General features: G+C 39.0%; 1 protein-coding gene across 18 annotated transcripts in view; it reads right to left on the minus strand.

The window, feature by feature from the left end:
• add1 (adducin 1 (alpha)) overlaps nucleotides 1-23217 on the minus strand; it is a 26296-nt gene extending 3079 nt beyond the window's left edge. For 2 of the 18 annotated variants that reach the window (XM_008424452.2, XM_017307864.1), the window contains exons 1-18: nucleotides 23078-23217; nucleotides 15821-16029; nucleotides 15548-15710; nucleotides 15042-15193; nucleotides 14621-14701; nucleotides 14323-14472; nucleotides 14095-14238; nucleotides 13916-14014; nucleotides 13487-13660; nucleotides 12487-12837; nucleotides 8736-8831; nucleotides 8526-8618; nucleotides 7752-7769; nucleotides 5975-6061; nucleotides 4693-4849; nucleotides 3285-3617; nucleotides 1638-1727; nucleotides 944-977 (exon numbers count right to left, since the gene is read on the minus strand). In XM_008424452.2, coding sequence (XP_008422674.1) covers nucleotides 944-977; nucleotides 1638-1727; nucleotides 3285-3617; nucleotides 4693-4849; nucleotides 5975-6061; nucleotides 7752-7769; nucleotides 8526-8618; nucleotides 8736-8831; nucleotides 12487-12837; nucleotides 13487-13660; nucleotides 13916-14014; nucleotides 14095-14238; nucleotides 14323-14472; nucleotides 14621-14701; nucleotides 15042-15193; nucleotides 15548-15710; nucleotides 15821-16015 — 2417 coding nt within the window. In that variant the 5' untranslated portion in view covers nucleotides 16016-16029; nucleotides 23078-23217. Of the gene's footprint in view, nucleotides 1-6; nucleotides 426-939; nucleotides 978-1637; nucleotides 1728-3284; nucleotides 3618-4692; nucleotides 4850-5974; nucleotides 6062-7751; nucleotides 7770-8525; nucleotides 8619-8735; nucleotides 8832-12486; nucleotides 12838-13486; nucleotides 13661-13915; nucleotides 14015-14094; nucleotides 14239-14322; nucleotides 14473-14620; nucleotides 14702-15041; nucleotides 15194-15547; nucleotides 15711-15820; nucleotides 16030-23077 lie in introns of those variants that run through there. The other 16 variants (XM_008424443.2, XM_008424454.2, XR_001777149.1 and 13 more) reach the window with 15 other exon arrangements.
• Nucleotides 23218-24102: the final 885 nt, after the last annotated feature.

Genomic DNA, 24102 nt, shown 5'->3' on the forward strand with positions numbered 1-24102 from the left:
ATATATATAAAGGGCTATGACGTTTTATTTTTGAAGTGAAGTCTAAACCATGAAAAATAATTTTTTGTCAAACCATCCATAGCCCCATTCAAAAATTACTTCAAAGACAGACGTCAGAAGTCAGCTTGAACAGTCCCAAAAGCTGCCAGACAACAACAACGACGTTATTCGTTTTTTAGTATAGCCCATGCGAAAGAGAGAGACCAGCATGAAACAAGACCATAGAGAGCTTTTAGCAGCGTCTTCATGTAACAACTCGAGTCAGTCAGAACAGCGAAAAGGTCAAACACCACAGACAGACAGAAACTTTAGACCGATGAGCAAACAACCAGCCTCCAACAACCAGGTTTCAAGCTAAACCGACAGCAGCCAGTTTGGTTGGAAAGCTTCACTCAAAGCACTGCTGTACCTGGTAAAGGACACGCCTGCAGGACAGACAACATTTCAACACATTTTAAACCACTGAAAGATTGTTTTTAATGAGACAGAAATATACATTTAAAGAATGTGCTTATGTGCAAGAAAGGTTGGTTAATTTCAGAGTGAGTAGTTGTCAGGAGGAAAAGAGGTTATCTAACACAAAACAGTGAGCAGGCTGTGAGGTTTACTTCAGAAGTGTCTCCACAATACCAATTTAAGAGAGGTAAGGAAATGAGACTTTTTTTGCCATGGTGACATACTTTCTCTAAATAATAATAATAATAATACAAAGGAAGACAGGAAGAGAGAGGAGCTCTGAAATAACCCCCACCAAGCCCACATTAGAAATTCAGAGGAGAAAGAATAGTCACAAACCCCAACAACAAACAAGTTAGTTCGGACAAAGAACCAAATCTGCTACTGAAGCCATGCAAAGAAAAACGGGGTGAATGAGCAAACATAAACGTGGAGGGGTGAGCAGTAATTTGGAGGGTGGCGAGGAGGTGGAACAGTACATACTTACTATGGCAACAGGTACTCTTTTGTATTTCCATCTCCTGATTGTAAACGCAGCCACAAAGAAGAAAAAGCACAAGTAGAAACAAATGTCGATGCAGATCAAACCACAAGCAACATGGTAAATAAAAGAAGAAAAAAAATTGGAGAAAATAACCAAAAAGAACAAAAGAAAGGGGAGGGGACCATTCTTGGAAGACCCCAAAACAGATGGAGAATGGCAGTGAGAGGAGAGACTGTACAGAGACGTTAAAAACATTTCTGTATCAGATTACACCAGTAATCAGAAACTGTATAATAAAAAGATAAATTAAGTTTTATTTTTTACAGCCAGTTCCAGTATCATCACTGATGATGCTGATAAAAGGTGTAATCCAACAGTAATAAAGACCAAGAGGGACAACAATAATCAAGCAGTAAAATTCCTGTTTGAAATCTGCCCTGTTGCTTTTCTCAGCACATTTGCATGCAAATTTTATTGAGAAAAGTCAACTCCTCCTGGGCTTTTATTACAGAAACACAAACCTTGTAGTAGTAGTAGTAGTAGTAGTAGTATTAAAGAGCACAACAGACCCAAAGAGAGACGGGCAGGTGCAGAGACAGGAGCCTCTACAGTCCATCTGTAAGTCCTGAACACCGGAGCTGAGAGAAACCCCCATGCCCAACCAGGCCATTTTATTAACGTTGTCAGGATAACGTACCTTCTTCTGCTCTGACAGGAGTACTCGGTGGTGTGGATGTGGGTTTCGGGTCTTTGTCGTTCTCCTCAGCCTCTACTTGTTGCTCTGGATCTGAAAGAAATACCCAGTCAGAAGCCACTCAGAGCATCTACAGTTCCAGTCACATTCGTGGGCAGCCCTGACAAAGGTGTGCGAAATAAGCTAATCTATTATTGCAACAGAGAGAATGGTTTTACGTCTTTTTGTTGATCGCTTGCTTACTGAAAGATCATACAAGCGGCCCATTTTTGGGTTTCTACTACAGAGAAGTCCAACGAGGTTCTTCTAGGCCTCATCTCACCTATGCCCACAGTTAAAGTCTCAGAAGACTTCAGAAAACTTCACGTTTACATTTGTGATGGTACGACAAAAAAAAAAAAAGCAGCTGTAGATCATGTCAAATGGTTGTTATGGAGAAATTGCAACACCTAAATGTCATTTTTTATTTATTTTTTGCTGCAGCTCCCCAACAATGAGCTTTGGAGATTTTAAAGTATTTACTATACTACAGTTTAATTTGTTTTAAAAACTCTAATCATCTTATATTACCTGACTTATCAAGACAATCTATCATTTGGATTGAATGTTATTGCCTTTCATATTCTGAGCAAACAATGTTGTATTCCAGTTTATCTGAAAATAATTAAGTTCACAGAAATGCGGTTGAACTTAAAATAGCAAGGTCGTGTCATTGGGGTAAAAATAATAAAAAAACATGGGTTATTGTTTCACCTCAACGAAAAATGTGCCATTACATTTTTCTTAAACTTTCATTGTGACATTCTTTTACTACAACACAATCTTAAGCCATTTTACACATCCTTACCACTTGCTGCCATTAAATGTGGCTTGAACTGTAAGACCAAAACTTTAAAGAGAATTCAATTCTTTTAATTTATAAATGCCAAAAAGCATAGTCAATCAGCTTGTTTCAATACAAAAGAGAGAAGACAACATAAGGACTCAACAACCAGGAGAAAAGACAAAAACAAAAACAACAGCAAAATATTTCAAACATTTTCTACAAAAGCAAAACTAAAACTCCAAAACCAGTTTCAAATGATTAGGTTAAGGAAATAAGAAGGGACATATGACAACATAAAAATAAAAAAAGACGTTAGCAGGAAGAAAAGGAGTCCATTTATTTCCAGAGTAGGTGGGTTCAACACATTTTCTCTGATGTCTAATAATCTGATTGGATGACCAAACTCAGGAACTGCTTCTTCACATTTCACTACAGAAGGACTTTTATTACACGAGGAGAGAGGAACTCCAAGCATCGTCTCTCCTCTGCTTCGTCCAATCAAACTGCAGAGAAGAATCAAATGTGCCAAAGCTTTGATGCCTTTAGTCAAGACATCAGAGATGGGCATTCAGGGGAGCAGGAGGGAACCAAAACAACCAAGCAGAGCCTTTGGAGATGAAATGTGGGAAAGGAGAGAGCTTGCACATGGTGAAACAATGGCAGCAGACTCCAATCCCTCAGAGAGAGGAGAGGAAACAGCAGGCAGGAATTCCCAGATTCCCAGTGAGGCGGTAAGTAGTAAGATAAGCCCGGGATGAGCAGGGAAGGGAGAGGAAGGCCAGAGCTTATTTTTTTTTGGGATTACTCCACTTCATCTGGTGTACCTGCGGCCCGACCTCCCTCTGCCGCTTCCACAGCTGGCGGGTTCTTGATGAGGGCTCGCACCACGGCGCTGTGGAACTCCTTGTGTGGGGAATCAGGAGTCGACAACACCTCGTCTCCAGCTGAGAGTGCATCATCTGCTACCATCGCTGCAGAATCGGCACTGCGGGCAGGAGGCCCCTGAGAAGAAGCTGGAGGCTGGGTTTCCTCCAAGCTGGACGAATCAGTTGGATGAAGAGAAGTGGACAACGTGGTTTGACCCGACGGCACGGCTTCTGGCTCTGGTTTGGGTGCGCTGGAGATTGATCCTTCAATACTGTTCTTCTGTTGTTGCACTGAAAATCCATGTTTTTGCATGTTGGTGTGGAGAGATGACATAGTTTGGCCATTCTGAACAATGAGGTTGAACAAAGGCATTATATTTTATTAAGCAGAGGTTGAAACTCTTAATTTTAATGATGAAAAAACATACCCATTTGTAATATGCTTCTTTAGGACACCAGTCACAAAGAAGTGTAATTTGTGTAACGGCACACAGTGAGTTCCTTTAATCATATTTTCACATTTTTTTTAACACTCATTGAACATACTCATTTGAGAAAATAGTGAAACTCACAATCCCAACAATATGTTCAGTTTTGAGGGGGTATCAAACATCACTAAGTGGAGTTTATGGTGACAACAATAAATCTGAATTCTTTCATGATATGAGATATATCAGGATAAATACCCCTGTCGCAATAAGCAATAAATCAATTAATCGCATGATGGATTAAAACAAACTAAAATTTTTATTTGCATAATTTATAGTTTCTCTTTCTACCAAAAACTGGATGATAAACATCTTCAGTTTTCAAAGGACAGTTTTGTCTACTAAGCCTTCATAACTCATTTTATTTGTTGTTTCTGTTATGTTAATTTATTTTGGATCTTTAAAATGTCTGCCAGTTCCAGTGTCAAATGGTCATCAGAATTTAAAGTTTATTGACCTTTGAGAAAATGTTCTTGCATTATTATGTCATTACTGTTTTATTATTTTAAAATGGTCACACAGTAACAATATCATTTATCGCATTGACTTCTGGTATAACTTATCCTCCAACAAAATTTGATATTTTGTCTGGACTAGCAATAAATAATAAGATGAATGCTCTACAGTTTTAAAGGATTTAATAACGAGTGATTGTAGAAGTTACTGATTTGTACAAAACTCATTATCTAAAATATTACAGTTGTAGATAAGTTTGCATTTATATCAGAAAATAATTTTTCGCAGTTATAAATGACAAAAAAAAAAAGAAGAAAAAGTTAACTATGGTTACCGACATGTAAGTTTTTGGTTTATTTCACGTGGTGATTACTATTTAAAAAATATTTTAAATAGTAATCTGCCTCCCATGGCACATTTACCTTCACCTCCTTTCTGTTTCTGCTCCACTTCCCGGCGGTATTCTTCCAGCTCCTGGTCGGTCAGCTTATTGAAGGGGTTCGGACCAGTCTTGCTCACAATGACCTTGGGTTGGTACTCCTTCTCAATAATGGCCTTGGATGCGGTCACCAGCTCACCCTTCGAGACACACAAGTGAGAAAAAGAAGTCGGCATCAGAGGGTGGGGTCGTTCCTAGTACAGCCATGTGAAGAAAACTGTCTGCAGAACCAGAAGGCTGGAAACAGAGTTTGAGAAGTGGCAGTCAGTAACAATCAGCAGCTTCTGTGGCTAAAGTCAGCCTACAGTTAATTTCCAATATAAAGAGACAATCGTACATATCAGTTCTTGTGCAAAAATCATGAGCTACATCGATTGAAATATAACTTTTGGTTTATCATGATGAGGATTTTTAAGACGAAAGAGCTTGAGTACTACAAGTCTAAGCATCCCTAGTGGCAGCAACAAGTACTGCTGTAGGCATCAGATGTAGACAATGAGATGGCATATTTCCCTCACAACCATTTTGATTACTTGTCTGCAGTCCAAAACATTCCAGACTTCAATACACATATTTAATTTTTCACCAGAAAAAACAAAAAAAGAAAAATCACAGAGAGAGCTTCAATAAAAATAAGAAGGATGTTTTTAAGAAGGGTGTCAGGAAAGGGGTCGCCTGTTGAGACTGAACAACTAATAAAAATCTGGATGTGGGCATCCCCTGGACCAAATTTATGCTGAAATCAGTATCAGACTAAAAACCTTTTTTTTTGCATAAAGTTAGAAGTGGATTAATAAACAGTCCAAACATTTAAGTTTCACACAGTCAAGATATCTTGAGCTTCTCCAAGTATGTTGTCATAATCAAAAGGGGGGGAGTGGTGATAGTCAAGAAAATTTCTATATGAAATTGAAAAGTTTGAGAATAACTTACAACAAATACAAAAATAAAATTGCTTTTTGCTCTGTTTCAGCAGATTCCAGATCCAGGCACCAATTTAGTATCAATTCTCTTCCTAATTATTTCTTAGAAGAAGAGTCATTACAGAAAAATTGCTTCCTATGTTTTCAACTTAACTTTATGCATTTTAATATTATCTTTGATTGTTATTTTTAAGCCAGAGTACTTAAGCAATTCTTAATGCATAAAACAAAAATTTGACCCCCAGTGTAAATTTAATCCAGTACCAAATTTGGACCAAGGTTGCCCAGACTTTTGTATTCCACTACAGGGTCAAATAGATTTGTGATTGGAGCAGTAAGTACCTTTCTAATTGTTTTAGCAGGACTATAGGACCCCTCGGACACATCAAGGCCATCAATAGTGTCTGTACAGTCAGACAGAGGGGCATCCTGCAATAGCAAACCATGTGAAGGGGGGGAGCACAACCGAGTACATCCGAATAAGCAGTCTGTCAAGCAGTCACACTCACACAACAGGGGGGAAAGAGTACAGCAACATCCCACAGAACATATCCTTCAGCAGAACAAAGAAAACATTTCAATCTTAAAGATTAAGCAGTTCTGCAGGATTTTTCTTTAGCAAGTCAAAACGTTGCTCATTTTCTAGGGGGTCCTCATTTTAGCTAACAATATGTAAACTGACTTTCCACTGTTGCTTATATATACGTATGCAATGCCTTGCAGAAGTCTCCAAACCCCTTAAGCTATTTCACATGTTCTTATGTTCATTTTTAATGCATTTTATTGGGATTGTGTGGGATAAACCAACATAAAGTAGCTAATAATTGAACTGAAGTGAAAAGAAAAGTAGATCAGTTGTTTTTATTTTTCTCAAAGTAAAAATCTGAACCGTGTGGTGGGTAGTAAACACACTAAGGCCAATAGGCACAAATAAAATTATTATGCAACCTGTTGCCTTTGAAAGCATCCTAAATAATAAAGAGAGTCCACTGGAGTGCAAGTTAATCCCTTTAGAAATAAATTTGTTTTATGAAGGCCTCTAGGTTCATTAGAGAACATTAGTGCACAAACTGTCAAAGACCACAGAACATAGCAAAAGGTCATGGACAAAGTTGTGGAAAACCTGCTAGATACTGGAAAACGCTCGAGACTGGAGCAGAGGCTCATCTCAAGTTAGGACAGCAGCACTAAACTGTATGGCTTATGTCAAAGTGTATGGCGTTACAATGGCCTAGTCCAAACCTACAAACTGGCTTTTTTTGTTTTGTTTTTTTCTCCGCAGTTGCTCTCCATCCAATCTAATGGAATTTGAGCAATTTTACAAAGAAGAATTGATATCAAACTCAGATGCTACCTTTTGTGAATCACTTCCCTTCCACTTCACCATTGTGTTGACTTCGTTGTGTTGGTCTGTCAGATATATTCCCAATAAAATACACAAAAACTTGTGGTTTTAACATTAAAAAAAATGTGCAAACTTAAAGGAGTCTGAATACCTTTTCGAAGCACTTGCACAAACAAGCATACTAAAACAACTTGAGGGAAGTACATGCACACAGGAACCATTGTAGAAAAATGGAGTCAAGTTATGAAAAGCATGGCAGCAGAGAAAGTGGTAGCCATTATTAGCATGCTTTTCAAACTGTCAACACAAGGTGATCGTCACCTCTAGTTGGGGTTTAGGAGACTTTATTGTTCATGCCTCATAAGATGTCACTGCGATTGCACTGACTTAAACCTAAAACTCTCAAGACAGACAAAGAGGATAAAGTCTAATTCCCCTCCAGGAAAATGAAAAGGAAACGGCAAAAACATTCACAGCACCTGAGCCATGCAAACAGAACCAATGAGTCAAGACTTCATGTTCTGCATTCTTTCCAACCCATGAGGGGAATATTTTGCACATGCATAAGAAAATAAAAAGAACCATAGCTTAGTCACAACAGGACCTTTTGTTTAGTACATCCAAACTAGAAACTCCAAAAGTTGTAAATGTAGCTGTGATGCTCAAAGGACAAAACAATGTTGCTAAATAAAACTGGGTATGAAAATGGACGCATTCTGAGCTGGCAGAAATATAAAAACCAAATTATGTTTACCTTTCCCACACATTACTCACCTGCAAGAACGACGATCTCTGTGATCAAAGAATAATGTCATAATTATGAAGTTCCCCCCCACACATCCTCACAACAACACAGAGAACTTTTTGTTCTCCAATTAGGAAATAATTTTAGTAATTAATAATGAAATATTGGAATCAAGTGGGCTACACAGTGGCACAGTTGGTAGAGCTGTTGCCTTGCAGCAAGAAGGTTCTGGGTTCGATTCCCAGCCCGGGTCTTTCTGCATGGAGTTTGCATGTTCTCCCTGTGCATGTGTGGGTTTTCTCCGGGTACTCTGGTTTCCTCCCACAGTCCAAAAACATGACTGTCAGGTTAATTGGTCTCTCCAAATTGCCCCTAGGTGTGAGTGTGTGTGTGCATGGTTGTTTGTTCTGTGTGTCTCTGTGTTGCCCTACGACAGACTGGCGACCTGTCCAGGGTGACCCTGCCTCTCGCCCGGAACGTTAGCTGGAGATGGGCACCAGAAACCCTCCCGACCCCACTAAGGGACAAGGGTGTAAGAAAATGGATGGATGGATATTGGAATCAAACTGATTTTAAAGTTTCTTTCAATGTAGCTCAGTGTCCAGAACAAATTTATGCGCATTGTTCTGATATTGTAATAGTTTAGATTCAGGCATGCCTCCTGACCTGGATTGAGAGTTTTAGAAAATTTGCTTTTAAGTCGTCTTATAAGACAAGTGACTCGAACCATATTCATTAGCATCAAGTCCAGGTCAGGAACGTTGCAGCAGCGAAGCATGGAGGCGTTAACATCACACACTGACCTGGTTAAAGGTCCGTTCCACCACAGTGCCAGCACACAGAACCTGAGACTGGGGTCCTGCAGTTTTTATGTCCTGCAGGTTCTGCTCCCGGATCTAACAAACAAAAAGATTTTTTTTTATCTGGTTAGAGTGAAACATATCTTGTTGTAGAACTTCAAATATTGTCAGTTGAACGAGGTGACATTTAACTACACAAAAACACTACAATACCTTATTCCTCATTTCCAGAACTTCCTTTGGGTCGGTGTTCAGTGGGATAAATTGATTGGCTACTCCAGCCTGGCGAAGGCTTTCTTCTTTAGTCCACTGTAAACACGATGCAAAGTGTTAAACAGTTAAAACAGGAACGCCGAATGGCACGAAAAAAATAAAATAAAACTAGCACAAAAATATATGTAGACATAACTCAATGCAGGCCTTACAAATCATGCAAAATAATTAAAAAAAAAATCCACAAAGTTTGATTACTTTTTTTAAGTGAGTCAATGATGATGAAGGTTTAGGTAGGTTTTGGCATGTTTCATTTTTATGATCCTAGAAAATCTAGGATATTTTTGGAGGATTACTGTATGTAAATAATTAGGCACATGTGGGAATCGGTTACATACTCATCACATCAGATGTTTTTAAATATCATCTTAATGACATTGTAAGAATTTTTGTTCTTTAGGCAGCATGAGGCAGAGCATTAAACACATTATTTTTGATTCAGGAGAGTATTTGGATGTCTTTTTCTTTCCTTATTTTAATATCTTCACGTATTATTGATTGAAAAGTATCTTGGCTACTAAAAACTCTAAGGAGAGCCAGCAGAACATGCAACTTTTCATTCTAATTTGTGGGTTTTTTTTCACCCATTGGGTAAATAGGTTCCACAATACTTTATGAAATATTTACTAATGAAAGTAGTACAGGTCACAGATAATGGAATGCAGATAATGACAATACACATGGAGCTAAAACACTTAGTTAATTCTTAGTTTTTCTAACTCAACAGTAGGCTTAATTCCAATCACAAAAACTAGCAATGTTACTACTTTTTAAATTCGGAAATTGTACTAAAACTATGTTTGTACTTTTTTATGGCCACAATAATATTTGTGGTAGTGTATTCATATGAACTTACACAAAACCAGAACAAAATCAGTACCAAATGTTTTAAAATGCGTGAGACTGGAAAATATGTAAAGATGTTAAAATTCAGGTATCAGACCAGAACATACAAATCCTGGAATTTGAGTTTTAATATCATATCTGAGCAAATAATAAGTCTTGTTCATTAATTTATGAAAGCAAGAACCTCTGAAAATAATAATAATAATAATAATGGGGCCGTGGTATACAAGTGATGCTTGTTTCAAGCCACCAGATTTAATCGGTTTATATGGTGGGGTTTGCCTGTATGCATGATTTCATGAATTTTACTAAGACAATTTCTGCTCCCGAATCCACTTTATGGAAAAATTAGAATAAAATTTATCGCTGTTATTCCGTAACAATGAAAATCATTTGTCATCATCATTGATCTACCATTTTAACTAAAACCAAAACAGAATTACACTGAAAATCAACTCAAGACAAATAACAGCATGAGTCAACAGAAAGAAGAAGAAAACAAAAACAAAAAACAAAGGGCTGGGGCAGCGTGGGGAGATGTGAGGGCTGAGTGGCTGTGAGTGGTGGAGAGGTGGCTGGGTGGGTGACCGAGACGATGAGGCTGGCTTACGAAGCGAGAGTGGCAGTGAGGGGTGAGCTGGCATCACCAAAGTCATTTTCCAGGCTGATATACAACAAGGACAACAGAGATAAGAAAGTAACACACCCGAGAACACTCGGCCATTTTGGGACAAATGGGAGCTACCATCACAACGCTAAAAAAATAAACAAAGAACATCCTCTTTGCACAGGATGAAATCTTTCACAGCCCTGTGCAGAGTTTATAAAAATTTGTGTAAACTTGGTAATGCTCAGAGTGATTAAAAGGGGAAATTATTCATCCATTTCTAGCATTAAACGGAATGAGCAGCAAATGAAGATATAACACCAACGTTCATGCCACCTAGTGAATTATTTGAAACCTAAGCATGTAACTTGCAGTGGGGAGCAAAAGCTCATGACTTCATTCCTGTGTTTACTCCAAGTATGGTTGCATGGTTGCCAAACCAGAAGAGGAGGGGGCGGGCTAGATGAGGAGAAGGTGCTGGATGGGTACAGCAGGGTCGGGTTGATTGAGTATGAGATGAACATGTAAACATGATATACTCACTGAGAAAGAGTCTCACAACATAACATTTCCTACTTTCCCAACAGGAGATAATTGATTCAAAAAGTCAAGTCAGATTTTATTATGTCTTGTTTGTTGTCGTTTTTTTTTTTTTTTTCTTAAAACAAATTCAATCATGCAGGCACTGAAGATTTTATAGAAGCCGCTTTTCAGAATAAAACTAAAACCAAAAATTAGACAAACAAAAAATTAGAGGCAAAATAAACTAGGAGTAGCAAGAAAAAAAACATGGAAGCTTTTTCTTATATAGCACCCCAACAACTACTGGAACCTCCGCCATAGATGTGTAAAAATACCTTCCTGTTATTGAAGCAGTACAATTTACACTGAAAAACCAACCTGTGACTAACTTTATCAACTGGAAAATTGATGCCAATCTTAAGATTTTTTTAACAACTAAAAGTAGTGAGAATTAAACTAGAACTGTGAGCTTCTTTGCAACAAACACTCCGGGTGGGTCTTGGTTGAAACAAAAGACAAACGGGGCAGAAAATAACTCATGGCAAGTATTAAGTGTTAAGTATGGTGGAAGATCTGTGACGCTGTGGGAAGTCTTCATCTTCTGAAGGCTCCAAGACTGTATTATAGTGTATGGGGTCATGAACCTGTTGACATTCTTGAATATTTCGAATAGAGATGTTGGAAAAATTTAAATAGACTCAGAACAATGCTCCAGAACATTTAGCCAAAGCAACACAGATATAGGTTGCCACACACAAGTCAATCTTTTTCTATGACTATCTAGGTCTAAAGACCATAAACCTGTAGAAACCCTGTGAACTAAACTAAGTAGCAGCTTTGGGTAATCTAGACACTTCTTAAAAGATTGTCACCCTCTACGTCTCTCTGGCATCCAAAATAAATAAACATTTATGGATAAATTAAAAATAAATACAGAAGATTTCATTTCAAGGCTTTTCAGACATCTTTAGCAGAGGTGCCAAAAGCTTTGTAAGGTTATAAGTCTACAACTTTCTGTTTCAATTAATATTTTTGTCACTATTCTAGACAAAATATTCTCAGAGGCATGCCCCTTTCCATTGGTTCCTTGAAAAGTCTGTACGGATTAAAGATTCATCTTTACAGCTAAGCGGCGTGCGTCTTCATCAAATCTAGCTTCTCTTCGTTTAAATTAGTTGGATTCATTTTTAAGAAACAAAGTCAACGTCAAGATGCAAAAAAAAAAAAAAAAGACGTTGCCCTCGGGATGAGCGATTGTGTGGTGAGCAGCAAACGTCTCCGTCTTGCTGCCTTCACCTGCCTACCTGAGGACTCATGCCACACCCCTGCTGCTCGCTCCTCTGGGAAAAACATCAACACATACAATGCATTTCACAACAACACATGCTGTGGGGCATGCTCTGGGCAGCTGGCCCGGCATCGTGAAGCTTTCGGAGACCAGAAGGAATCAAGGAGTCAAGAGTGCAGCATTAGAAAGCTGGTTTAGTAGGTGTACTTCACTCGCAGCAGAATAGAAACACAAAAGTCCAACACTGGTTTTTACAGAGGTAGATTGTGGGTCACCAGGTTATTTTTGTGAAAGTTTACGACATAATTAATCCATAATTACTTTTCCATTTTAGTCTCCCCAGTCACTCAGGATGCCGAACAACTACCCAATGCTACCGACAAGGTAGCAGTAAATTCTATACTATGAACAATAAGGTAGGCACAGACCAAGCAGTTGGTTATACAGCTTGGCACGCAGACACCGGACGAGAGAGACTGCAGCAAGGGTTTGACGTGATCGTGTGTTATGTTCGTCCACACCTTAGGCTTCGACTTGGGGCTGGTGCCGTCGGGCCCGTCCTCGTAGGGCTCGTCGGGCCGGCTGCCGGCATTGACCCAGCGGGTCTTGTCGCGCTGGCCGCGCTGGAAGCTGTGTTTCAGCGGGGAGCGAGCGCCTGAGTCGCTGTCCTCCCCATAGGAGTAACCGCCGTGGGAGGAGGAAGCGAGCTCCGCGTCACTGTACTTTTTACCTTTGTCTCGCAGAGCCGGGCAGCGGTAAGGATAGCCCGTCCTGTAGCCCTGGAGAAAAACGGCAGGAGTTAGAAGTTAAAGTTGATCCTGGGAACATTTCTAAAAGCATATTAATGCTTTTAGAAATGAATATGTATGCATTCCTAAAAGCAATTGGTCTATATTAATTAAATACTTATTTAATATAGACCCATTAAATAAGTTAGAATACTATAGAAAAGTACATTTATTTCAATAACTCCATCACCACATAAAACACATTAAATAGATTAGAGAAGAATCAATGTCTTAGCGCCTTTATTTGTTCTGCTAATAGTTAGCAGTTAATGAAAAAATATTAAAATTTTAATATTACATCACACCAACTAAACATATGTTTTCAAAATCGTATGAAGAGTTTTCAAAAAGGAAATTATATGCAAAAGGTACTTTTCTACTGTTCCAATTTAATGAATGCAGAATTTGAGAAATCAAAGTAAAATGTGATATTTCAAATATAAAAAGATGTAAAAAAAAAAAAAAAAGTGTTTTATTGTCTAGAAGTGTTGATTCCCCCCCATCTTTTACACAACAAAACGCAACCATTTTTTATAGTATCCATTAACATGACATGCCTGAATACCATTCACTTTTATAATAATATAAACACCAGTTTCGAGCAGTAAACCTTGCAGCAGTATGCGCACACTGTTCTTACCAAATTGTCGAGCATTCTCATGAGAGCCTCAAACTCCTGCTCCCCGATTTGCCACTTGGGATGTGTTGTCGACCCGTCGCCTGCTGGCTCAGGGACGCGTGGCCTTGATTTATACTTTGCAGGGTCCAGCATTACCAGATTGTCAGGCCCTCCAGCGCTGGCCAGTGTTCGCACCTGGAAAACATTGAGGTATACAAGGAAACCACAGACAGATCCAGAGCAGAGAGAGAAAAACGAACGGAAAAAAAAAAGAGGTGGAAAGTAGGACGTAAACAGCGCGGATGTGCAGCAAACACAGCAACAAGAAGGAAGGAGGGGAGACAAGAGATAAAAGTAATTGTTATTGAAAATGAGGACGAATAAAAACCTAAATTAGTTTGATGTCTCATTTGTTAAAGTGTAACTTCACAGGCATCAGGTTAGACCTACCTGGATTTCACAGGCGGTCACCAGGTTGTGGATGTAATAGAAAGCCTCCTCCACTGTTTCTCCAACCGACACCAAGCCATGATTCCTGAGAATGAGAACCTGAAAGAAAGACAAAAACATCTAAGTCACACAGCCCAAGCTTTACCTGACTTATTCTGGCTTTCACGTCCTGGAGGTACCTTGCTCTTCGGCCCAAGGTTCTTCTGTATGATGCCTCTTTCTTCGTCATCCACCAGTATGCCGTGGTAATCATGATAGCTCACTTCCCCGAGGGACAGAGCTTCAGGTGAGATAGGCAGCAGCCCACATTTCATGGCCGACACCTGCAAAAGCAGCACACAGCGTCATCAAACATCTCGGTAGCTATAGGAAGTACGTCGATCGTTAAAGACATTGTGCGCGCTTACCGCTGCACCTGCCGCTGTGTGTATATGTACAATACACTTCACATCGGGCCGTGCAGCATAGATGGCGGAGTGGAGCATGAAGCCAGCCTGATTGACCCCCAGGTTGGTGCTTCCTCGGTCTACGATCTCACCTTGAAGATCTATCTTTACCTGAAAGTGATTCAACATGAAGGATTGCTCAAAGTTGTCTTTTGGACTTCTTTCACCGAGTTCACATCAAAAATGTGAGGAAAACAACGTATGTGTGAAGTTGTTAAAAAGTATTGAAATTCTAATAGACGCCTCCAGTGAATCTTACCAAACTAGAGGCGGTGACCTCACTGTAAAGGAGCCCAAAGGGAACGATGAGGAAGCGTTCCTGGTCTGAGTTCACCCTGACCTACAGAACAAAAGACGTGCAAGTTATAATTTATTATTTCCAAGAGAATATTTAGTTACCTACAACTTACTTAACTCTATATTTTACTATTTTGAGAAACCAATGCATGTGAATTAATGAGGCTTTTAAGTGAAACTCCTACTTTGTGTAATCCTAGCATCAAGATAATTTGAGATGGAATCCACTTGTTTTTCTTAAGGTCCAGGCAAATCACAGTTACTACAACTAAAACTTTACATACATACAAATTAATTCCAATCTACATTTATTTAGCAAACTGCTGGGTTGATAAAATTGTTCAAGGGGCACCGTTTTATTGCATGTGAGAGAGCGATCTTACTGTGAGGTGGTTATAGATGAGCTCAGACCATCCGAACAAGTCAGCGAGCCGGTAGAAAGCAGCCAGTTTGCAGCGGAGAAGCTTCTCGCCCTTGTCGTAGGAAATGGAGTCAGAGCCTCGCAGATCGTTGACTGGCGTCACCATTCCCAAACCTACGGAGAGAAACGGGCGACGTGGAAAGACTGCAATCAGTTACAAAACTAATTCATTTAATTCAGTGCAGTTTCAGCTCTTGAGGTACTTTACAAAACATAAGAAGTCAATTATACACATTGTAGTAAAAAACTCTGCAGTCAAGTTCCATTTTTATGCAAATTGATGTAAGGAGGGCTCTGCTGTGTGCAACACTTACAGAAACAAGGAAAACAACTTATTATGCTTAGTGAAACACAGCTGGTGTCATTGTCCTGCAGTTAACTATGGCATACTCTGCATTACTCACTGCGAGTGCAGACATAGCAGTGTTGAGGTCAGAAAATGCTCTACAATCACTCATTCCTGCTTACTCATGTTGAGCGCTGCCATGCCTCCTTGTGGTGCAGCTGGGTACATGGAAGGCATGCTGGTGGTCATGAAGTCTGCGATCTGCTGCAAGGCCAACAGACTGGTGGGCGTCTTCCCCTTCTTCAGCTGATCCTGGATCATCGTCTCCAGCTCTTCACAAAACGCCTGTCAGTTGAGCACAAAGAAGACGGTTTTAAAGTTGCCAGCTTACGCGTTACAGAAAATTTTAATATTCCCCAACTGAGCTGATTGGTGGGGAGTGTAAACAGACTGACGGGGCTCTGAAGGATCATGGAGACCCTCTTCCTCTGCTCCATCATATTGAAGTCCTGCCGCAGGTCCGGCGCCATGTTTCTCTCCCTCTGGTACTCGGGGCTGCTCTCATCCACCCGGTCGAAGTACCGCTCCTTGTGTGGGACGGTGGTGGGAGGGGCGGCCGTCACCACCCCGGCACCTGACTCGCCGTTCATCCTGAGTTGGCCTCCTGCAGCAAAAGCGGAGAAGACGAGCCTCAACATTTTCTACTGCTGCATCATAAACGTTGTTGCGTGTCATCGCATAATAAAATATGAGAGATTAACCAGAGTCTCTTTAGGGATGAGACAATATTTTTCCAATTTTTGAGCAAACACACAGTTGAACACTAAACTAAACCCTTCTTAGCAACCTTTCAAAGATTAATGTTCTCTTCTGGCCTGCTGCTGGACTAAGACCCATTAGGCATGAGCTTTAAGAGCTACAGCCTTATTTAAATTGCTTTTATTTATACACACACGCTGGGAATATTTTCTTATGTTTGTGTGCACATAAAAGGAATTAACAACGTAGGGTTGGACTAGGTTCTTTGGTTCTAAACACTGCACAAAAAAGGATTTTGCAATAAAAAATAAATGAATAAATAATAATCCACCCTGGCAAACAGTCGATCAGTTCCTTCACTATTTTCAGGACATACAGGCTCCCAATGCTTTCTCATTTCATAGAAAATCTTGCACTGATAGATAAGATTTTCCTAGTAAATTGAAATAAAAAAAATGATATTTGAGACACCCGCTTGTCCTTGCAGAGTCCCAGGGAAGCTGACCCATCTCCAGCTGTCATTGGTCATACCACTGACAGGATGCCAGTCTTTGACAAAGTCAATGAACCCTCTCCCTCACCTACTTCCTGCCATACTCATGCAGTTGCTTTTTCTAGTTCATAGAGGTTCTGATCGATTCCTCTATGAACTAGACAAGCTAGTCTAGTGCAGCTGGTCAATGATTGGCAAAGAAACTCCACCAAAAAAATAAATTAAAAAAAAATCACACAAATCAAGATTTAATCGCTGCAGCGCAGCAGTTCTTTACCAGTTAGCATTTTTTTTAAGTCATGGCTTTGACTTTACTAATCTACTGTAAGCAAAGGAATGAATAATTTATAAACATTATGTACTCCAATTGTTCACTGCTGAAAAACGATCCCCCAAAGAAAACAGCGAGCAAGTGAAGGGCAGATAAAAGACAAATTAAAGGTGGAGATCTGGTCCATTTTCTGACAACTGCCGAGCATTGGAGCAGATCAGTGGTCTCCACCCGTTTGTCACAGCACAGCCCACTCAAGTTTCGACTCCAGCTGGACACAGGCAGACTCTGCAAGAGCCAAAACGCAAGCGAGTATTCGCAGAGGCCGAGGCAGCCCATTAGTCTGCATCAATACAAATGTTCAGCCACAACTCCCAGGGCAACTGCTGGCCCGACTCGAAGCATGCAGAATCACTGTGGGAGCCGACAGAACCGCTCAGTGCTTCTGTACGTTTCCATCAACATTCAAACAAAACCAATAAAAATCAACTGTCCCACTGCATCTCGGTTCAGAATACAGCAAAATTAACATCAGCAGAGACACTTGAGGTGATGTACCCTGTGATACTATTTTATTAGTGGTTCTAGTTATAATCCAGTAATACAAGTAAATGTATTACCAATGCTTTCACATAAACACTCAAATGTAGTTTAAAAATCAGATTTAACAACATCTGACAGCCTTGAAGCTGAATCCCACAGTCAAAGCGACTCAACAACCCTGCAGTGTCTGCAGTTCGTGTCAGCCTGACACCTACTGTAGGGTCCTAATGCTTCCGGACTCTCTGTCAGATCCAATTCACTTTGTTGTAGATTGCCTCAAAACCGCATGCTGAGCTTGCTGTTGGTCGTTTGTGTTGCTATGGCTACAGAAAGACGAAACATCCGAGTCCAGAGAAAGATCCAAACTAAAGACGCAGCACAACCCAGATACAGTAATCAAGATATTTCATTAAACACTTTGTGTGTGTAAACTACAGTGGAAGTGCTTAGACTTCAGTTGGAAAAGACAAATGTGAACAGATTCAATAATATACACTCTTAAAAATCAACAAAACAAGGCTACAGAAACCTTTGTTTAGAGAATAAAAAAAACAAACAAAAAAACATTGTCAATCACTTTGTGCCAGGAAAAAAAATAAACTAACTTCCTTTATTAATAACTACCGACAGTCAGATTTTAGATGCAAGCAGGATCCACTCAAGGTTAATGTCAAAGAATAGGAACTCTCATAATCAATCATAGATGTTGCTTAGAAGTGCTTTACTTCAGTCAGTGTGTTCATTATGTTTCCTCAAACTATGTAAACAAGCTGTTAAACATTAACATCATGCATTTTTTACAGTGTAGCAATGCACCGACAGCAATCAATAAGGCACTAGAACACAGAAAAAAAATTACCAATACTCAAACTGGTAAAAAGAACAAGAGGAATCGTGTGGTCCTCTAAGAAACAACTCTGAGGGATCAACTTATAAGCCAAACAAACACACTGAAACATAATTAGGTCATTCCATAAGCATCTTCCAATCAATCTGTTCACATTAAATTCCTGCTGCACTCACTGACACCAACTGATTACATCTGGCTATGATGTAAGAGACAACAACATGAATGTTTCCAGCCGATGTTAATGGCTCACATAAACACGATTTCAAGGCTGATTTTTTTTTTTTGTTGTTGTCGACAGCTTAGCAGTAAAAGAGCTGCAGAGGCAGGAAGTGTTCTCCAACTATGTCAAAGACTGTCGTTTCAACAGAATCCCCTTTTCTCCTCAGAAATGTAGGCCCATTGTACTCTACGAACCTCTCCTCTTGAGAGTGCAGTCGCCATGGAAACCAAAATTATTACCATGGAAACACAAGACATCCCTTTTAAAGATTATTGTTACGTAAGAAAAGCAGCGGGCTATAACATCACACGGCAAGCAAACCAGATTCCCAAGGAGGACAACCTTTCAACAAGTCTGTTAGTCATTTCATATTAAAATCATGTCACGGACTCATTGAAAGAAAGTCTGAAAGCATCTGAGGATGAATGGATTCTGCAGACTATAAAAACTTTAATTTACCCAACAAACTCATCAGCGAGAACTAACTCCCTAAACAGGGCTACAAAACAAAATGACTATTTATTTTCATAGCACTAAAAGAGAGAACTAATTTCTTTGTCCCAGGCAACTATGCATATTACGTACACAATGTTTCTTAACGGATCAGATAAAAATCCTAATTGAATATCCCTCAAGTTTTGCCCTGATTCCATTAATAAAGATTCACACTAGCTTTTGTTAGTCTTATTAACTCAATTACTGCAGTGTTGTGGTCATGTTCCAGTTCAGTCACTGATAAAAAAGTATGTTCAGGAAGTCTTTTGGTAGTGACTGGTACTTTGTCCGCGTAGCTCTCTTCTGCATGAGAGCGGTCTCTATTCCTGCATGGCCTCATTTCCCCTGAACAGTTTTACATAGTGAAGCAGTGATATGACTCGGTGATAATTTGTCTCATAAGCTGGCTTTTCTGATGGTTCCAGTTAATCACGTGGGCAAAGCTTGCAGAAAAATGTGTTATCTACTTTATAACTTAAAAGGTGTTGCTTTATGTGCCTAAATACTAAAGTCTAATGTTTTAGCAGCTTGCTCAGGTCTCTGCCCAGTTCAGCTGGGTACATCACATCAGAAGTCAATAGGCTTAATTTCACTGTAAAACGTCAGCATGAAAGTTTAAATCACAGACTGGATATCAACTTCAAGAAATTGGTGATATTTCTCATTAAGTGAATTCTATTTTATTGTCCCATTATTGTAGAAGTAACAGAACTCTGTTCATGCAGTTCTAATTAATTATGCAGATAACATTTACAGAGAAGTTCGTTTTCCCACAATTTTCACAAGCAGAAGTCTGCATTGAAAACAAATTCTCAGCACCACTGAAGGACCAAAAGATCCATCAAATCCTCTCCAAACACATGCCACTGGAGCGACTCCAAGTGAACAGATCATCATAACACACATTTAAGAACTGAGCTAAAAGTGTTGTTAAGAGTTTTGATGCATACTGGTGTTATAAAGCAGTTATAAAGCAGTTTTAATATTTGACTAAAGGCCACAAACAAGACGTCTAAAGATCTCTGTGCTGGATGCCGTTCATTAGTGGAACAGAAGAACAGCAGACACTCATGTGATTCTATGACAACAGATTCTCCATGTGCTACAACCACCACAAACAAAAATTGGTGTGAATTTAACACTATGCCACGCAGGGTCTCATTACGTGCTCTAAACTGTAATTAGTGTACACAGATAAGTCTATTGTTGACATGTCGAGACAATGGGCAAACTTGAACTAGATTTAAGGGAGTGAGGCAACAACATGTGCTTATTAATGACGTCACTGATCAAAACACTGGCAAGTAGCAATTTTTTTCCCTCAGGTTGAGTAAAATAGAATGTGGTCTTCATGTATGAAAAGACATGAGTGATGCTTTCTTTTTTTTACTTGCAAATAATTGAGAAATTTAGTGTCCCATATATGGATGCGTTTAGTGCTAAACATGATGCACATCAACCCCACAACCAAAAGAGACTTTGTGAAGACTCTAGCTAACGCTGGTAAATGTGATTATCTACAGATAAATCAGTTATATAACAACACATATAAATTAGTTCTATAACAACACAGGGTCAAAGAAAGAAGAAGGCTCCATTGCACTCAAGGAGTAAAGATCTTGATTTTTGATCCTGGGGTCTGATGAAACTAAAACTGAAGAAAAAGACAAAAGTTGCAAGACTGAGAGCATTTCAACTGCGAAGGGAAATAATGAAACTGCATCATACAAGAATCCCCTTAATGACCAAATTATACTCATTCCTAGTTGCCATCAAATTAATTTTAAAAAAAAGTCAGAAGTCACCCTTGCTTCATTTAGCAAAAGAGACAGAATATCCCAGGCAGAAAAGCCACTGAAATAATTTCCATTCATGATTTGAAGCAAAACAAACCACCTGCTTCAATAATAATGAAAAACAAAATTAAAGAATTAACAAGACATCCCTGGTGAGGGAGGGGAAGTGGATGATGGGAATTACATCTCTCAAGCAACCAATTTATATCAGAAGAGTTTCGCAGTAGTCATAAGCATCTCAACAGCTCATCTTACAAATGAAAAATCAAGTACATAATGGATTTTTTTAAATGCACCATGCAACAATTATATTTTTATAAAACAAAATCTGCTTTTTGTTTTCCAAACTTGAAACACCTGTTTTGCTCAAGTTTTCATTCCCTTGTTTAAATTAAGAGAGAATAAAATGTTTCTTTTATGCAAAAGGCAAAAAAAAAAAAAAAACTGCATGGGAAATGTATCATCTGTTCTTTAGTCCAGCGACAGATGGAGAAACAGTAAACACTCATGTGATTCTATGACAGTGACTGGAACCATCTCGGATAAAACACATCATCCCTGGTACAGTCTCCCTAAATCCCATAGCAGTTTCAGACTGTTATTATGTGTCATTTTGTTTTGTTGCTTTTAACAAAAATAGAATAGTATATTGATTACTAAATGAAGCTTCAGTGAGTGGCTACTGCGGTGTGACAGCTTCCTTACCATAATAACTGCTTCAAGCAAACACAGTTCAATGAGTATTTGGACAGGAAGGAAGGAGAGAGTAATATAGTGAAAGCAGGGCAGAAATATGAGGAACACATTTTCAGCTGCACTGCAGTGGAGGGTGTGGGAAGTGGGAGTTAAACAAACATAGCGCCTGCATCTACAACCAATGTGTGCATGTACTATAGAGTGTGTGTTGAGGGTGGTAGCACAGAACCAGAGTCACAGAACCGAGCCCCGTCCTTTGGGAGGTCTGGTTGTTCTAACAGAATTACCAGATCCAGAAAGCATTTGCTTCAGTCTTTACAGTTTGGCTTTGCAACATCTCTCACAGCAGAATGGCGAACATACTTCTAGAAAGGGCTACACAATGTTGGGAAACCGTGAAGCTGCAATATCATTGTTAAATAATGTGATTTGTTATATTTCACCATGTTCTGGTTTCTTCCCCATAAAATATTACAAAATGTAACTTCTCGGTAAATAAAATAAATCCAGTCTGAGAGTGCATGGCTGAGAAAAGGCAACCCAAATGGACAAATATATCAATGAAAGAAAAGAAAAAGAGTTTGAATATGTGGCCCTAAATTACAATGCAACAATCCAACAGATATTGGATCCAAGTAAGTCATTTGAATAAATTGGTCAGTTCCACCACTCAGTGAAATCAGAAAAATGTAATAATCTATGTTCATGATCAACGATTGATCCAGTGCATCACATCTAATTCATAATGTCAATAAGTAAGGGTTATTGTCAGGCTATAAAACACACTACAATTGTCAAATACATTGGATTACTCAAGCTGCATTTGTTCATAAAAAATCATAAATTTATTATTTTACCAGTGGAGTAATAACAACCTTAGTGTTCCAACAAAGTAATCATAATATAATGATACAAATAACTGTTTATAACTATTGCCAGGAAAATCAAAGTACTGACATTTGTCATTTTTGCACAACTCGTTCTTTACAAATCTAGCCTGGTCCAAATTTAATCAGTCTAATTAGATTTGATTAAGTTGTCTTTTTGTTTTTAATCTTTTATGCATTTATAAAAAATAAAAATACAACTATCAGCTCCCCATATGGACGTTCCTCTAATATTACCGTCATCGCAACACATCTGAACAAAACGGAATTTGCACACCCATCGTTGGGGAGGAGGCAAATACTCCCCACAGGAATATTTATACAAAAACACACCTACTACAGCAGCGAGACCACGCGAAATGCAAAAATAATGCAACTACTCTGAAGGCCTGCTCTGGTAGCAAAAGCTAACGACGCTTAAAAGCGAAACACCTCGGGCCCAAAGTGTCCTCTCTAGTTGCTTTCCAGACACTAAGGCGACTCAGAGAAGTTGAATCATTTAAATCGAAAGGGGGGAAAATGTAAAGGTCGTCGTTTGGTATCGCATAATTTGCTGAAATTGCTCTGTTATGACTCCCCCGCAACACATTAGCCAAACATACATCACCACTGCAAATACATGCAGCCAGATATCTGCAGAGACAAAAAAAAAAACGGACCAAATTACACATGATAAGCGAAGCATGTCCCATATTTACTTACCCTCTATTTAATACCGTGGCGAAATTAAAACAAAGCCGAGCAAAGACTGACCGAGGGTTCTCCTTGTTTTTCTCCCCTCCGCTAGTACTTTCAGAGTGGGTTTATCTCCTCTCTCGTCCGTCCTCCCCCGCCCATCAACCTTCATGCCATTAGGGTGCGGCATGCACTAATCTCTGGCTCTCTATTGGTCAGTTTAAACCACGTGACGCTCCCAGTTTTAGTGATTGGAGGATAAACTAAGAGCCTGCCTCTGAAATGGTTCTTTGGTTTTACAGTGCGAAAAGTAAATTGTTATGTCTGGAAAGGTGCAGAGAAGCAGACTAGTAATTATTAGTTAAACTAATACTACGTATATATTTATACATATTAGATATATATACATGATTAACAAAAAGGAAAAGGGTTTTAACACAGTGAGAAGGCATAAAAACGAACGAACTTAATCACATATGATAGGCAAAATATTTTTAAGTCATGCATCATGGACTCTTTCTTCTTATATTTCCATAATACCCTACAACAACAATCTTGGTACAACATAAGATTTGTCTAGAGCGACAAAACAGAATAATAAAGACCAAGAACTTTGATGAGTTGAATTTTTAATACATACTAAAATTAATGTTTTATTTTGAAAGCTAAGGATATTTACCCAACCCACTGGCAAAACCTCATACCATCAAATTTTAAAATGCAATTAAATACCAATTACTGTGCAATTGCATTTGCATTGTCTTTTTTGAGGTCTGATGTTTAATTAAGAAGTTTGTTTTGCTCTTTAGTTTATTATACTGTTGTGCTGTTGTCCCCCACAATTCTACAGAGAAACTGGGCAATCTCTCTCTCTCTTTTTTTTTTTTTTTTTTCGTTACGTGTGCGGAAATCCAACATATTTTGTTTGTTTGTTTGTATGTATGTTGTTGGGTTATTTTTTCTTCAAGCATTAAATTCTCTTCTATTGTTGGATAAATAAAAAATATATATTTCCACTGACTTTGTTGTTCATTGTGACTGTGTAGAAAAGA

This window comes from Poecilia reticulata, linkage group LG12, assembly GCF_000633615.1.
Source record: "Poecilia reticulata strain Guanapo linkage group LG12, Guppy_female_1.0+MT, whole genome shotgun sequence".
In the NCBI taxonomy this organism is placed as follows: Eukaryota; Metazoa; Chordata; class Actinopteri; order Cyprinodontiformes; family Poeciliidae; genus Poecilia; species Poecilia reticulata.